Source organism: Cucumis melo, chromosome 7, assembly GCF_025177605.1.
Source record: "Cucumis melo cultivar AY chromosome 7, USDA_Cmelo_AY_1.0, whole genome shotgun sequence".
Lineage (NCBI taxonomy): Eukaryota > Viridiplantae > Streptophyta > Magnoliopsida > Cucurbitales > Cucurbitaceae > Cucumis > Cucumis melo.
Genome location: NC_066863.1, coordinates 9,971,783 through 9,986,310, shown reverse-complemented (window position 1 = coordinate 9,986,310; position 14,528 = coordinate 9,971,783). Strand labels below are relative to the sequence as shown.

Below are 14,528 nucleotides of genomic sequence, written 5' to 3'. Positions count from 1 at the left end.
TGGAAGGACAATAAATGATAAAATTTCAAAAGTGAGTTACCAAATTTATTACATTTTTATCCCGTTAAGGAAACTGTTACTGTGTATATGATTTAGGTTAACAAAATTTATTATTATTATTATTATTATTATTATTATTATTATTATTATTTTATAGTTTTTAAGAAAATAATTGAATTTATAACCTCACATCTTGTATTTCTTTAGGTCTTTTTTTTTCTTTATTATAATTTTACATCTTAAAACTTTGATACCCTAAAAACATACAAATGTTTGTTTTCTAAATTGGTTCAGTTTGGATTTTAGGATTAAAAGAAAAAGAAAAATAGAAATCTAAAAAGATGGTTTGGTTAGTCAAATCTAAAATCTAATTTCTTGATAAAAAAAAGAAAGAGAGAAAGATTTGAAATGAGAGTGGTTTTAAATGGTTTCTACCCAACTAAAATGATGGGAAGCATTATTATTTAAAAGGATTTAGATTTAGAAATAAATTAACCTTTCATATTTCAATTTAAGACTTAAAATTATATATAGATGTGTTGAGTAAAAAAAGAATAATAAAAGAAATGTGGAGTTAAATTGGGAACAAATTGAGGGGTTTGAAAGGGTAGGTGGGGGCGGGGTCCACATATTTAACATTGAACAAACGACCAAAAGACGACCAAGTTCAACATCATCCGACGTGTCAGTTGTGGGCTCAAAAAAGAACCCAAATTACAACCTCACATTTTAAAAAAAAAAAAAACATTTTCTTTTCCACGTGGCTTAACCAATACATAATAGTACGTACTGCTCACATCAACATTTTCTGTCTATGATTCTTCTCTTATTTTGATTTCTTATTTTAAAGAAAATAATTTTATCTACCAACTAATAATATTCATCGAAAAAGGGAACAAAAAAGAAAAAGAAAAAGGACTCGATTCCCTTTTTACTAAATATAAAAGAAAAATAAACTCACATTCATGCGTGGCTACAATCTCCAGAACAGTTTCTTGTTTCATCCCAAAAATAGGAAACTCTGTGGGTTCATTGTATGTGGTCATCATTTTGTCATTTTTATTTATATATATACATATAAATATCCATGAAATTATTTTATTTTATAACTTAAATTTATCACTCATCTTTCAAAGACAAACATTTCTTCTTCTTCTTCTTCTTCTTCTTCTTCTTCTTCTTCTTCTTCTTCTTCTTCTTCTTCTCTAATGTTAAAATAATCCCTTCTTAATCAACAGATAATCAAATCTTAAACAGCTTTGAACAAAGGAAAAAAGCATCTCTTTTTCTTTTTCTATGAGAAGCAGAACAGGGGACACAAGAAAAGAAAAAAGGTACTTTGTAAAAAGAAAATATAAATCTCACTCATTATTCTTCTAATTTTTTCAGCTACATTGTCAAAGGATGATAATAAGAAAAATCATATATGCCCATTTCCAGGATGGGTATTCTTTAATATATTATGAATTTGATCAACATTCTTGAGTTTTAGTACCCATTTGGAGAATATATGCCTTTTGTTTTCTGTTTGAGGGAATTGGATTGAGATTAAACATTTTTGTAAGCTGCATTGTCAGCCTCTAGTGTCGGTCTCAAGTACAATATAGTGCTTGTACTTCAATCAAAAAAGCAGTATGATTATTATTGTTATTAATGTTAATGGTACGCTTGGAATGACTTTTTTTTACGTCAAGGCTCTTTTGTGGTCCTCAGGAAAAAAAAATAAAAACAATATATATATATATATATATATATATATAAGTGAAAGTAAACAAAAGTGTGAAAAAGAATTTGTCTAATCATTCTTCCCTGTCTTTGTATGCATGCATGTGTGTGTAAGAAAGAACTCGGCTACTAGTTTCCACATCCAAACTTTTTCTCGGCATTTTCACTAGGGGTCGGTCTTTTCTCGTTGCCTATATTTAAACTACAGTTTTTCACTTGTATTAGATATAGTTTGAATTGAATGTATATACAAAAGTAATCTCTGTTTGTGTATCCATGTCCATCTGTTTCATTTAGATTCTTATGTTTTTAATAAGTGTTCTACAAATTCAGGTGATCAATTGACAGTAAAAATGAGTGACAAGAGAGAGAATTCAGTTGATGAGAAACTTGAAACAAAGGAGAAGGATAACAGAAGTTTGATTCCAGATAATCAAGCGCAGGATGAGCGATACGTTCACAAAGTTGGGGTTCCACCAAAGCAAAAACTCTACAAAGAAATCAAGTCTGCAGTGAAAGAAACATTTTTCCCAGATGATCCTCTCCGTTCATTCAAGGATCAAACAAAGAAGCGGAAATTTATACTCGGCATCCAAGCTGTTTTTCCTATACTTGATTGGGGAAGAACTTATAATTTGACTAAGTTTAGAGGAGATGTTATTTCTGGATTAACAATTGCTAGTCTTTGCATCCCACAGGTATAAGTTCTACACTTTCGTAGGGAATTGATTTTGATCAAGGAAGATACTAAAAAGGCACAATTTTAACTATTAAAACATTATTGATTATACTACTAGCTAATGACTGATTTCTTGCATTATCAGGATATTGGGTATGCCAAGCTTGCAAATTTGTCTCCAGAGTATGGTTTGTGTAAGTTTTTATGTTGTCTATTAACACCTGACAAAGCTGCTTATTAAAGATTTTCTTGTGAGCCTTCATTCTTAGTCAAACTCTTGCAGACTCCAGTTTTGTTCCACCATTAATCTATGCACTTATGGGTAGCTCAAGAGATATAGCCATCGGTCCAGTTGCTGTTGTTTCTCTCTTGTTGGGGACACTGCTTCAAGAGGAAATTGATTCTGCTATGAATCCAAAAGACTACCTGCGGCTAGCATTTACAGCTACATTTTTTGCAGGGATCACACAAGCCACCCTTGGAATTCTGAGGTGATTCAGAACTTTCTTTAGACACTCGTTAGTTTCATATGTCTTGATATGTTCCTATGAAATTTGTCCTGCTCAAGTTCCACTTCATCAAGTGTAAATTTAAACTCTGGGATCAGGTTGGGATTCCTTATTGACTTCTTGTCCCATGCTGCCATTGTTGGCTTCATGGGAGGAGCTGCCATCACCATTGCTCTCCAACAACTCAAAGGCTTTCTTGGCATAAAGAAGTTTACAAAGAAAACAGATATTATCTCTGTTATGCAGTCCGTATTTGGTTCAATGAGACACGGAGTGAGTTCTGCTGATTGTAAAATTAAAATTTATCAGCTTCGGCGCATTTGAGTTCCTTTCTCACTGAATACCTTGTTTACTTTGTCACAGTGGAACTGGCAAACAATAGTGATTGCTACAACCTTCCTTGGATTCCTTCTATTTGCAAAATACATGGTGAAATTCCTTACTTCCATCACCAATAATATAAGAAAGAATTCATCTATTTCTCTACTGCCCCTCTTCTTATGATTGTTCTCATTGATATGGAGCAGGGGAAGAAGAACAAGAGGCTCTTCTGGGTGCCTGCAATTGCTCCACTTATATCTGTTGTACTGTCTACCCTTCTCGTCTTCATAACTCGAGCAGATAAGGAGGGAGTTGCAATTGTAAGTATACAAATCAGTACTGTGTCTGCTAAGATTGACCTTTTTACATCTCCTTTATTAATATGTATCTTTTTCTAACTTGTAAAGGTGAAACACATAGAAAAAGGAATCAATCCCCCATCTGTAAAAGACTTATTTTTATCAGGCGAATACCTTCTAAAAGGGTTTAAGATTGGTGTAGTGGCGGGAATGGTGGCACTGACGGTGAGCCAACTCTAAATCCACTTTACTGTTGGAAGTTAGTTTAGTAGTTCTTTGTGTTCATGTTCTGAATCTTTTATTTGATTTTTAGGAAGCCGTTGCGATTGGAAGAACATTTGCTTCAATGAAAGACTATCAAATAGATGGGAACAAGGAAATGGTAGCAATGGGAGTCATGAATGTTGTTGGTTCAATGTCTTCCTGCTATGTAGCAACAGGTGAGAAAAGAGAAGTAAATGTATCAGAATAAAGCCTCATTTGACTGCCAATTATCCTAAATACCTTGTCTGTGTCCATATCATTGCCTGCAGGATCATTCTCTCGATCGGCCGTAAATTACATGGCTGGCTGCCAAACTGCAGTCTCTAACATTGTGATGTCCATTGTAGTACTACTAACTTTGGCATTCCTCACCCCACTTTTCAAATACACTCCTAATGCGATTCTGTCTGCTATCATCATATCCGCTGTGATCAACCTGATCGACTTGTACGCAGTGAAACTGATTTGGAAGATTGATAAATTTGATTTTGTTGCTTGTATGGGAGCCTTCTTCGGTGTCATCTTTTTCTCTGTTGAGATAGGCCTTCTTGTTGCGGTAAATAATATCTGCCTAACTCCATCTTAAGCTCCTGAGTGTCAAAACAGATTTCTTATTTATACTAACTTCTTTAGTTATTTCGTTTTCTCTTAAATTTTGTAGGTATGCATTTCCTTCGCCAAAATCCTTCTACAAGTTACCAGGCCAAGGACTGCAATTCTCGGAAAGATCCCAAGGACGACCGTTTATCGAAACATACTACAATATCCTGAAGCAACCAAGGTTCCTGGCATTTTGATTGTGAGAGTTGATTCGGCAATTTACTTTTCCAACTCCAATTACATCAAGGAAAGGTAACAGATAGATGAAAGTCACCTCAAGCAGCCCAACATTCTGTTTTCCACTTATTTTAATCTATCTTGCTGTTCCAAAATTTGAGATATAACAGAATACAACTTGATAAGCAACATGTATTTGTATATATTGAGAAATGATGCTGAAGTTCATTGTCTTTACAGGATATTGAGATGGCTGGTTGATGAGGAAGAACAAACAAAAAAGTTATACCAGAACAAAATCCAGTTTCTAATAGTTGAAATGTCACGTGAGTATCTGTTTAAAGCATTTTGGACCTAACATTTGAGACACTGTTGGGAATGAAACTAAATACTGTTTGTGTTTTATGCTGAAGCTGTTACTGACATAGACACCAGTGGCATACATGCTTTGGAAGAGCTAAATGGGAGCCTGAAGAAACGAGAAATTCAGGTAAAATCTTCACCTTTCTACAGAATCGGCACAACTAGTTTGACATACAACCAATTCATATCATTTCAAACAACGATATCAATATTATGATCAATGAACTTTTTGAAATCAGAAGTCCTAACCTGAAGATATGTTGGTAAATGGAAACAGCTCATTCTAGCAAATCCAGGGCCCGTGGTGATGCACAAACTACACGCATCGGAGTTTGTTGATTTAATAGGCCAAGACAATATCTTTCTCACAGTTGCAGATGCGGTCTCATCTTGTAATCCAAAGATAATGAACGACGTTTGACAAAGCAAAAGAACAAAAAGTTAGGGACTTGGTTGTTTAACGTGAGACAAGATAAGAGGCACTCACCAAACTGAGACGTACATAGCTCAACGCATACAGTGTTTGTAAGTAGTGGGATGATTAAGGAAGTGGAGTCATTTCCATATTCAAAAGAGATAAAGATAAAGAGATATGTAAAATGGGAAAGTTGGATTGCATCATGTTCTTGAGTCAAGCAAGAAGGTGGAACCAGTATGAGATAGAATTACATTCATCGTTCATTATTGAATTATTTGGTTCTTTTCACAGAATAATGTTAATGTACCAAAAAATAGAAAATGGAATTGACACAAATTTCATCAGAGACTTTGAACTTGTTTTTAGGATTTGACACCCCCCGCCCAAAGAAAAAAAAAACAAAAACAAAAACAATTTGTTGATTAAATTTCTTTAAGCAAGCAACTGGCCGAAGCAAATAGCATGAAAACTAAGGGAAACCCACCATTGAGAATGTGGCCCTAATGAAAAACGAAAAGTTGCAACGCATGAAAGGGCAATGGGGGTTGCTTGGAAATTTTAATCAATGCCCACTTGGTCGTGAATGATAAATGTTAATTAATATATGGAGTCCAACAAGAAAAGCTACAAAGTAGGGTTGGGGTTTCAATTGCAGGTGAGATGATTAGTTGCGAAGTGGGGAATGGAAAATGGGGATAAAACCAGCGAGTACACAACACCACCATCCAGGACTTAATTGTACTGATACCTATTCGACCATGTCCAAATCAAATATAACCCCACTTATTTGCGTCACCATTAACTGAAATTATAGAATTGACTACTACTCATTAAATTTTCTTAAAACTGCTTTTCTTTTGACATCGAATCGAGTTTCATGGTGAAGGGTCCTTTTAAGGGGTTCAACCGAAATTTAGCCTTAGATTCAATTTTGATTAAAGCATGGTCTTTTCCTTACATCAGTCGTGGGTGAAAGTCTTAAAGACCACGGACCACGTAAAAACGAATTCTTGTTTCTTCTTCTTGCTCCTCATTCCTTCCTCTTGCTTCTTCCTCCTGTTCCTTATCAGCTGCAAAAAGAAAAATTCTTTTATTTTTCCCCTTCGTTTTAAATTCTCCCTCCTCTTCCTCTACCTATTTCCCCTTGTTTCTTTTCGGACAATTTTTATCTTACTTTCTTTCCCTTTGTTTTGAATTCTTCCTCTAGCTTCTTAATTTTCATCCCTAGGAACAAGAAGAAGGCAGAAGGAAAAAAGAAAAAAAATGCAAGAGAAAGAAAATAAATAAATAAAAAAAGAAACGGAAGATGAAGAAACAAAAGTAGGAGAAAGGGGGAAGATAGAAGAAAAAATCGTAAAAAAAAGGCGAATAAGAAGACGACACAGGAAATAAATGCGAAAAGGAAAGGAAAAATGAAATCCAAAGCGAGAGGATTCGTGGGAGCGTCAGGGACTGATGTGTTAGTGCCCTTGTTATCAGCTAAACATATTTTTAAGCTCTCTAACCTTTATTCTTGATTTGCTAAAGAGAGGTTATGGTACTAAATTTCCAAGTTTGACTCCCTCAGAATGGCCAATATCAGGAGAAACGATAAGTGAATAGCATTAACAAAATTCAATATGCATACAGGGGATCAACATTTGATAATGAAGCAAGTAAAAAGTTAGATTTGTAAGAAGTAGATCTGGATTTCATTTGAATGTAGTAAAAACTAAAAGGGACATCACATGGTACGAAAGCAAAAAAGAAAAAGAAAAACAAAAGCTGTGAAGCACATAGAAACACACAAAAAATACGAAGTACGAACCTAAAAGCCAACTGTGCGATCTGCTGAAATAAAAAAGAAAACGAAAATGGACAAAAGAGGTGAACGTCGGTGGAGAGGATAAAAAGACAGCTTTGGGCATTTGCATATTTTTGCGTCTCCCCATTTCTCCATTCCCCAATCCACTCTCCCTCACACTCACACTTTCGAGACGCTTGTCGACTCATGGTTGCTTTTCAAACTATCATTTGGTTTCTCTAACCTTAATATGACGACATTAATAAATTTGTCTTTGGAATTATAAAAACTAATATCAACTTAAAAACAAACTTTGAGTTTTTGGTAAATCTGAACTATATATATATATATATATATATATGTATATGTAAAGACAAAAATTTATTAATAATACATTTTCCCTTCCTAACTTTTATATATATATATATTTTTAATCTTGATTTAGTGTTGTATTAAAGTTTTACTATCTTTTGGCAATCAAAATTCTGGAAGCCACATGCTCTTAGTTACTCAATCATAATTATTATTAAGTTGTATGTCAATTTAAAGGATTAACTTGCTATTACAAAAACTTAAAAAACACTAATATTTTGAGTTTGAATTTTTCACGACTTCTTTTTTTTTTTTCTTTTTTTTTTTTTCTTTTTTTGTTGATTTTGATGGAGAACACAAGGACCACAATCAGATTTGTTGATTTGGTGGCTAACTTAACCATGCATGAACAACCACCTTAATCATGATTCAACTTATTAATAGAAATCTCCACTCAATGTGATAAATTCCACTAATAATATACAATTAATTAATCATATCAACTCATTTACCATAAATTTATAATTATATAAAATATTGATTAATTAAACTATTTAATTAACTACCCATTTAACATCCAATATTAAAGTATTATTTTAGTCATCAATTTGATTCACCTCACTCCCTATTCCAATTTCCAACATTTAAATCTTATTTAAATATCATTTTATTCTCAATTTGTAATCGTTAATTATATTAAATATTATTAACAATTTATTCTCTAAATCAATTTGAATGATTTAAATTTCTCGATCACACTATTCTAAGTTTAATTTCTTTACGAGCTAGGGGTGGAACTCGATATCCCTACAGATCAGGAGCTCCAATGATTCGACATTAATCAGCTAACTCTTTAACCTATCTAACTAACATTCGTTTAACTAACGAGATTGTCCACTATAGCCTCTAGCTACACTCTCCTCACTATAGATGAAAGAGTGCATAATCATGCAACATAAACAATTAGATCAAAAATAATCCTAACTACATCAACCAATTCATGAAGGACCATCAAGATCTTCAAAATCCAAAATTTGAACATTTTATTCAATTTAAATAATTTCATTAATAATTAATCTAATTAACTAATATAAAATTATTTAATCAGATAGAACTATAATTAATTAATTAAACTATTTAATTGTTTATTAAATTCCACCACAATTCTTGATCAATTCGATTGAGCAAAAATACCAATGGATCAATTCTCGATCAATTGGTATTTAAATCATACATAAATATAATTTTTCTCTCAATTTCTAATAGTTTAATTATATCAAATGTTATTAACAACATATTCTCTATATCAATTCAACAATTTGAATTCTTGGTCACACTATTCTAAGTTTAATTTCGTAATGAGTCAGTAGAGAAACCTAACGGACCTCTAGATCATAAGTTCCAAAGATTCAAGATTAACCGGCTAAACTCTTGCAACCAAGTTAACCATTGTTAATTAACAGGACTGTTCACTATATCTCCTAATTGCACTATCCTCATTATAAAATTTTTTGTGTCCACTTGATATAGCCATGATTAGTAAGTCAACTTTGCACCTGATCCTCTAATGAACAGTTAGCTTATCATTCATCCATTAAACTAAATCCCTCTTGAACCATGAAGGGTAAAGCCCTATGTTCAAGACCTGAAATTAGCACTTAAGGACACAACTACTCTACTATCCCTAGAAGCAGGTAGGAGTGAATTTCATCTTGCAGTACCTTATGTCCCCAACTATCCCACTCGGTCTTACCCTTGAATTGGGAGATCTATTAGGTCAATATTGATGAGATATTCTCACCTATGGAAATCTAAGAAAATTCCAAGTAAACAAAAGTTCGTAGTTAGCTCAAGATTAAAGTCAAGTTACCTAGATCATCAAAGTAAGAATAGTCAATTTTAAACAGTAAATGATGTTACAATGTAAAAGTAATTAGCTCATGGTTGTCCCTACTCAAATGTCTCCCCATGAACAATTTAAGATCATATCATCGGTACTAAATACAAAGCGGATCACATTTATAGTGTCCTTAGAATAAAGTGTTCAACCATATTCTTATACTATAGACCATTTTGACTAAGAACTCAAACTTCATCCACGTTTATATCACTACACAAAGTTCTATCATTCATACTAAAGTCAAGGAACCATAGTTTATTGGATTCAAAGTTTATAACGAACAAATCACCTATTCAATAACAATTTATTGAATAATACCTCAATAACAACTTTATTAAATAATATATATAGTTTGACATTCAAAAATCATGAGTTTTAGACATAAATGTGAGACTCGTACCTAAAACAGAGGGGTTAAAATTTGACTGTGTTTAAAAAAGGCGTTTTGAAAGGAAGGTTACAATGAGAAGCTGGCGTTTGAGTTAGTTTGTGATAAATTAAAACGCGTTAAGACATTCAATATTTAAGTATCTTTAAGCATTTGGAGTTCTTTGCAAATTAGAGTTAGGCAAGGAAGATGTCTATCTTGATTTGATAGGGGTTTACGTGTAAGGCTAAGAGCTAAGCATATTTAAGATAAACTTCACGTGTACCACTAAGAGCGGAAGTTGGCGAGTTATTAAGAGATTAAGAATGACTAATCCAATTTGGGATTAGTATAAATAGAGGAAGGAGTCAGATTATTAGGAGGTGTTGCTTTAGAAATCTGAAAAAAAAAAAAAAGTCAAGTGCTAAGTTGAGATCTCAGGCGAGAAGAAGAAGTGAACAAGGTGTTTTGTGTGAAAGAAAATCAAGTTGATGTGAGTGATTTCTTCTTAAAAGAGTTTGTTTATGTTAAAAGGTTTTCCTTAAAGTTCTTACGGATTTAAAATGATAATATATGAATGTTTTAAAGAGATTTTGAAAGGAAGTTTATATTATGTTCGAAGTATGTTTTATATGAATATAAAATGAAATTGTGTTCAAACCATTAGTCTTCTCTCCCTATCAATGAACTAACTGTTATGTGCACATAAGGAGTAAAAACAATCATATTTAGAATAGGACTGCATGGTGGAGAGAAGCTGGCTAATGCATAAAAGATGTGTATTGTGCTTAGTGGCCTGAGCAACAAGGAGTAAATCAGGATATTCCCAGATGCTGTTGATGAAAAGAACATCACAGTAGTCTAAATACGAGATGATGAGTCTTGACGTAGGAAATGATTCATGTTCTTGGCAAGAGGATTGTTTGAGACTAATATGTGTTTATGCGATATCATGATATGAAATGATGTTGTTTATAAAAGGTATTCCAAAAAGAACTTTCTTAAAATTTCCTCACTAAGTCTTTTGACTTATATTTTAAGTTTTCACTCCCCGGGTGATCAAGCATCAAATCCAAGGTAAGGAAAGGATGAGAAGTTACTGGGCGAGAAGAGAATGTCAGGCGTTTAGTTTAAGTTTTAGTGTTATTTTTCTTGTATCATGTAAAGTGTTGTAAAACGCGGGGCTAAAAGTTAATAAAAGAAATGGTTTATCTTTTTCCGCTGTGTTAAGTTGTTATCCATCACCTAAAGTGTAAGTTTAAGTTCTGAAGTCACTAGGCGGTTAACCAAAGCTTAAGGACCTAACCAAGCGTCCTGGTGTTTCGCCTTAAGGTGCCAGAATTGCTCTAAGTCGCGTTGCGTACCGCATGGCAAGTTAGGATGCATGCAGGGCGAGACATGACAAGTTTCTTCTCACACTACAAAAAAAGGGGATCTACCGACGCACAAAATCGTTGGAAGATATATGATGTTGTCATGTCCTGCCCCACACGCGTCCTTAAGTTTGTTGTGCTAAATAAAACACAACTTGAGTAATCTTGACACTTCGAAAAACGAAATGCCAAAACACTCGCTTAGGTCCTTTAACATTACCAAACTATAAAGAACACAACCTAAACCAAACATATGCAGTGGGATAACAACACACAATTTCACTTTTATTCACTTAAGCTCATGAGTTCTACAACAATACATGAAACAAGACCTTAAAAAAGGATTTAAAAAAGAAATTCTAGATGCCTTCAGAGTCTCCAACCCTCAACGATCGCTTAGTTTCCAGTCTGATCGTTTAGCTCCTTCAACAAACACTTACCTTTCCTTCAACAATCGCTCACCTTTTAACCTGATTGTTTAGCTTCTTACAACCTGGGGAAGGTAAACTTAAAACGTAAGTTTATAACTTAGTGAGTGATATTTTTTAAAACCTTTTAGAAATATAATTTATAAATTATTTTCATTTTAAACATAAGCTCAATGCCACAGTCCAATAAACATAAATCATAAAAACACACATTAGTCTCATATATTCCTCTCTACCAAGTACATGAACCATTTCCTACGTGTTTAGACTACTGTGATGTCCTTTTCATCAACAGCATTCGAGAATTTCCTGGTTCACTTCTCGTTACTCAGGCCGCTAAGTTCAATACACTCCTTTTATGCATTGGCCAGCTTCACTCCACCATGCAGTCCTTTTCTACATGGCTGCCTTTACTCATTATGTGCACATAATAATTAACTCATTGATAGGAATATGAATAATGGTTTACTCTCAATCAAAGCACACATCACAATCAATAAAATATGAACTTTAGCTTTGAAACACAACACTAAAACTTTCTTCATAAATCATGCTTTTCATAGACATAAACATGCATAATAATATGTGAGAGTAAATGTGACATGAGGTTAAGGAAAGAAAGATTTTAGAAATTTGGAATTTCTTTTAGGAAAATCACTCACAAATTTGCTCAAAAAACTTTGCCCCAAACCCTGTTCTTCGCCGGAAAGCTTCTCTGTAGTAGAGCTCTTAACCCTTTCTTTTTATAAAATCTCAAAGAAAAATCCTTTTCATTTATCTTACCTCTTAATAATACTAATCTCAAAATAAGTTGGTCATTTCTTGAACTCTTAATATCTCGCTAGCTCCTGCTTCCCAAAATTCTAAGTATTTTTATGTCAAGACACCTGGAATCGAATTCCACTTATATGATAATTTAAAAGCTTTCGACTGACATAACTCTGAGAACCTCTTCAAACCTCCTACATAACCGTTTATCTTTCTATACGATCGTTCATTCTCTTACACTATTATTTATCCTTTCATACGATCATTTACTTCTTACACAATCGTCTAACTTTCTTACACGATCGTTTAACTTCTTGCACGATCTTTTAACTACCTATATGATCGTTTAATAAAATACTCCTTCAAAACTTTCTCCAAAACTCTTGCTTACCAACAATGACTGTCAACCTAGGTACGTGTCTTACAGATGTAAACTTCAAGATTTAGAATTCAAACCATTACTCCTATATTTCTAAAGAACCTCAAATTAAAAAATCAATAAAAAAACTAACATAAATAATAATGAACCAAATGTTCATGATGTAAAGTGGAAAAAAGAGTGATAACGAGCTTATTTTCACCCATACTCATTTTAAAGTTATTCAAAAACCCACAAAAAGGACCAAGTTTTCTTACCACACTAATCTTTTCATGCTTTGGATCTAGTTGTTGCTGGTTTAATGATGGAACCAAGTACAATTAGTATGATGGGAATGACAGTTTCGATGTAGTAAACGTTTCCATACCAAGCAAGTGTCTCATGCAACCATAAGACTTGCTCAAAACATCATATTGGAAACTTATAGAAACGACAAGAGAGTAACTGTGAGCTAACCTTAAAATAGACTACTGTCCAATACCAACTACTGCTATGAATTTTGTACCTTTTAATGAGATCTGCAGGGAGTGCTTGTTCATGAAATGCCCATTCCTTATATAAAATAGTTGACATCTCCATTGCATATTTGAATTGAAACACTATTGTTTCCAAAATGCCACCTGCATTAATGAGTATCCATCTAGCAAACCCATTTATATTCATGGTATCTCGAAAGTAAGGATAAAACAGCTTGAAAACTGGATGAAGAATGCTTAGTTTTTTGTTTGTTGCAATCATAGATGGCTCAATTTTATAGTAACTCGTAGAACTTTGCTCACACAATCTCACCAAAATGCATTAATCCTATAGAATCACCTATGAGTCATAATTTATGGCAGACCCTTAAATACAATAGCATGCTTACATTATAAGCACAAGTCTAACCAAGTATTCTATACACATTACATATCGTATATCAAGACACATGAAACGACAACACACACCCAACATAAGCATTGAATTAACTTGATTACAATTTCTCGAAATGCTTATGAATCCACAACTACTACTACAAGAAAGTGTGGAATTCTCAATGAACAAAATAGCGTCAGAAGAGGGAACGTTAGGACAGACGTCTATTCTCGACGTCGTTTTTTATACATTGGGACACAACTAAAATATTATTTTAATATTACCTTTTTCGACGTATCATGAAGGACGTTGAGAAACGAGAATCCATTCCTGACGGTTGGGACTAAGGCGTCAGGAATAGTTCACAATTAAAATAAATGTATAACATTTTCCGATGCTTTATGCATGTCGTCGGAAATGGGGACACCTATTCCCAATGCTTCTCGTCTCGCATCGAAAATGGATAACATAGTTCCCGACGGTTTTCATAGGGCATCGAAAAAAACTCAAACATTAATTATGTCAGAACAAGATTTCCAACGCCCCATGCATGGCGTCAGGAATGGTTATACCTGTTCCCGACGCCATTAGTGATTCATCAGAAATAGTTTGAAACACTCTCGATGAATCACTAATGGCGTCGGGTACTAAGTAAAACTCCCAACGTATTCGTGGTGCGTCAGGAGTGCCCCTATATATTTCGTTTCAATTTTGTGAAAGACATAACTACAATGGAAGAGAAGAAGAAGGAGAAGACGAGAAATGATTCGTCCGCGCCTACCGTGCCTTGTCGTCACATCGCCATTTTTCCATTTTTTGTAAGTCTCAAACTATTTTTTGTTAGTTTTGAAGTTAGTTTAGGTTAGTTAGTTTATAGTTTTGTTTTTTGAAGTTAGTTTAAGATTGAATATTGAATTAGTTTTAAGATATTGAATTAGTTTTGGAATGTGGGATGAAAATTTGTGTGTATGGGGTATTTGAGAAATTAAGTTGGGGAATTTAAATTTTGAG

The 14,528-nt window shown here is 33.5% G+C and overlaps 1 protein-coding gene and 1 long non-coding RNA gene across 3 annotated transcripts; one reads left to right on the top strand and one right to left on the bottom strand.

Moving 5' to 3' along the window:
* Positions 1 to 2,078: 2,078 nt before the first annotated feature.
* On the top strand, positions 2,079 to 5,626 carry LOC103487540 (sulfate transporter 1.3-like). 2 transcript variants are annotated; one of them, XM_051087568.1, is made up of 13 exons: positions 2,079 to 2,423; positions 2,550 to 2,598; positions 2,688 to 2,895; positions 3,012 to 3,186; positions 3,277 to 3,342; positions 3,441 to 3,554; positions 3,642 to 3,758; positions 3,847 to 3,973; positions 4,067 to 4,353; positions 4,459 to 4,649; positions 4,815 to 4,900; positions 4,988 to 5,064; positions 5,215 to 5,626. In XM_051087568.1, the coding sequence occupies exons 1-13, from the start codon at positions 2,079 to 2,081 to the stop codon at positions 5,356 to 5,358; spliced, it is 1,986 nt and encodes a 661-aa protein (XP_050943525.1). In that variant the 3' UTR covers positions 5,359 to 5,626. The 2 variants fall into 2 exon arrangements, with proteins under 2 accessions (XP_050943525.1, XP_050943526.1); XM_051087569.1 differs by having other exon boundaries at positions 5,177 to 5,626.
* On the bottom strand, positions 4,753 to 7,139 carry LOC103487539 (uncharacterized). The gene is made up of 3 exons (XR_007822370.1): positions 6,861 to 7,139; positions 5,187 to 6,425; positions 4,753 to 5,043 (listed from the first exon to the last, which is right to left on the bottom strand). It is a non-coding gene; the product is annotated as an uncharacterized LOC103487539 (long non-coding RNA).
* Between the last annotated feature and the right edge of the window lie 7,389 nt (positions 7,140 to 14,528).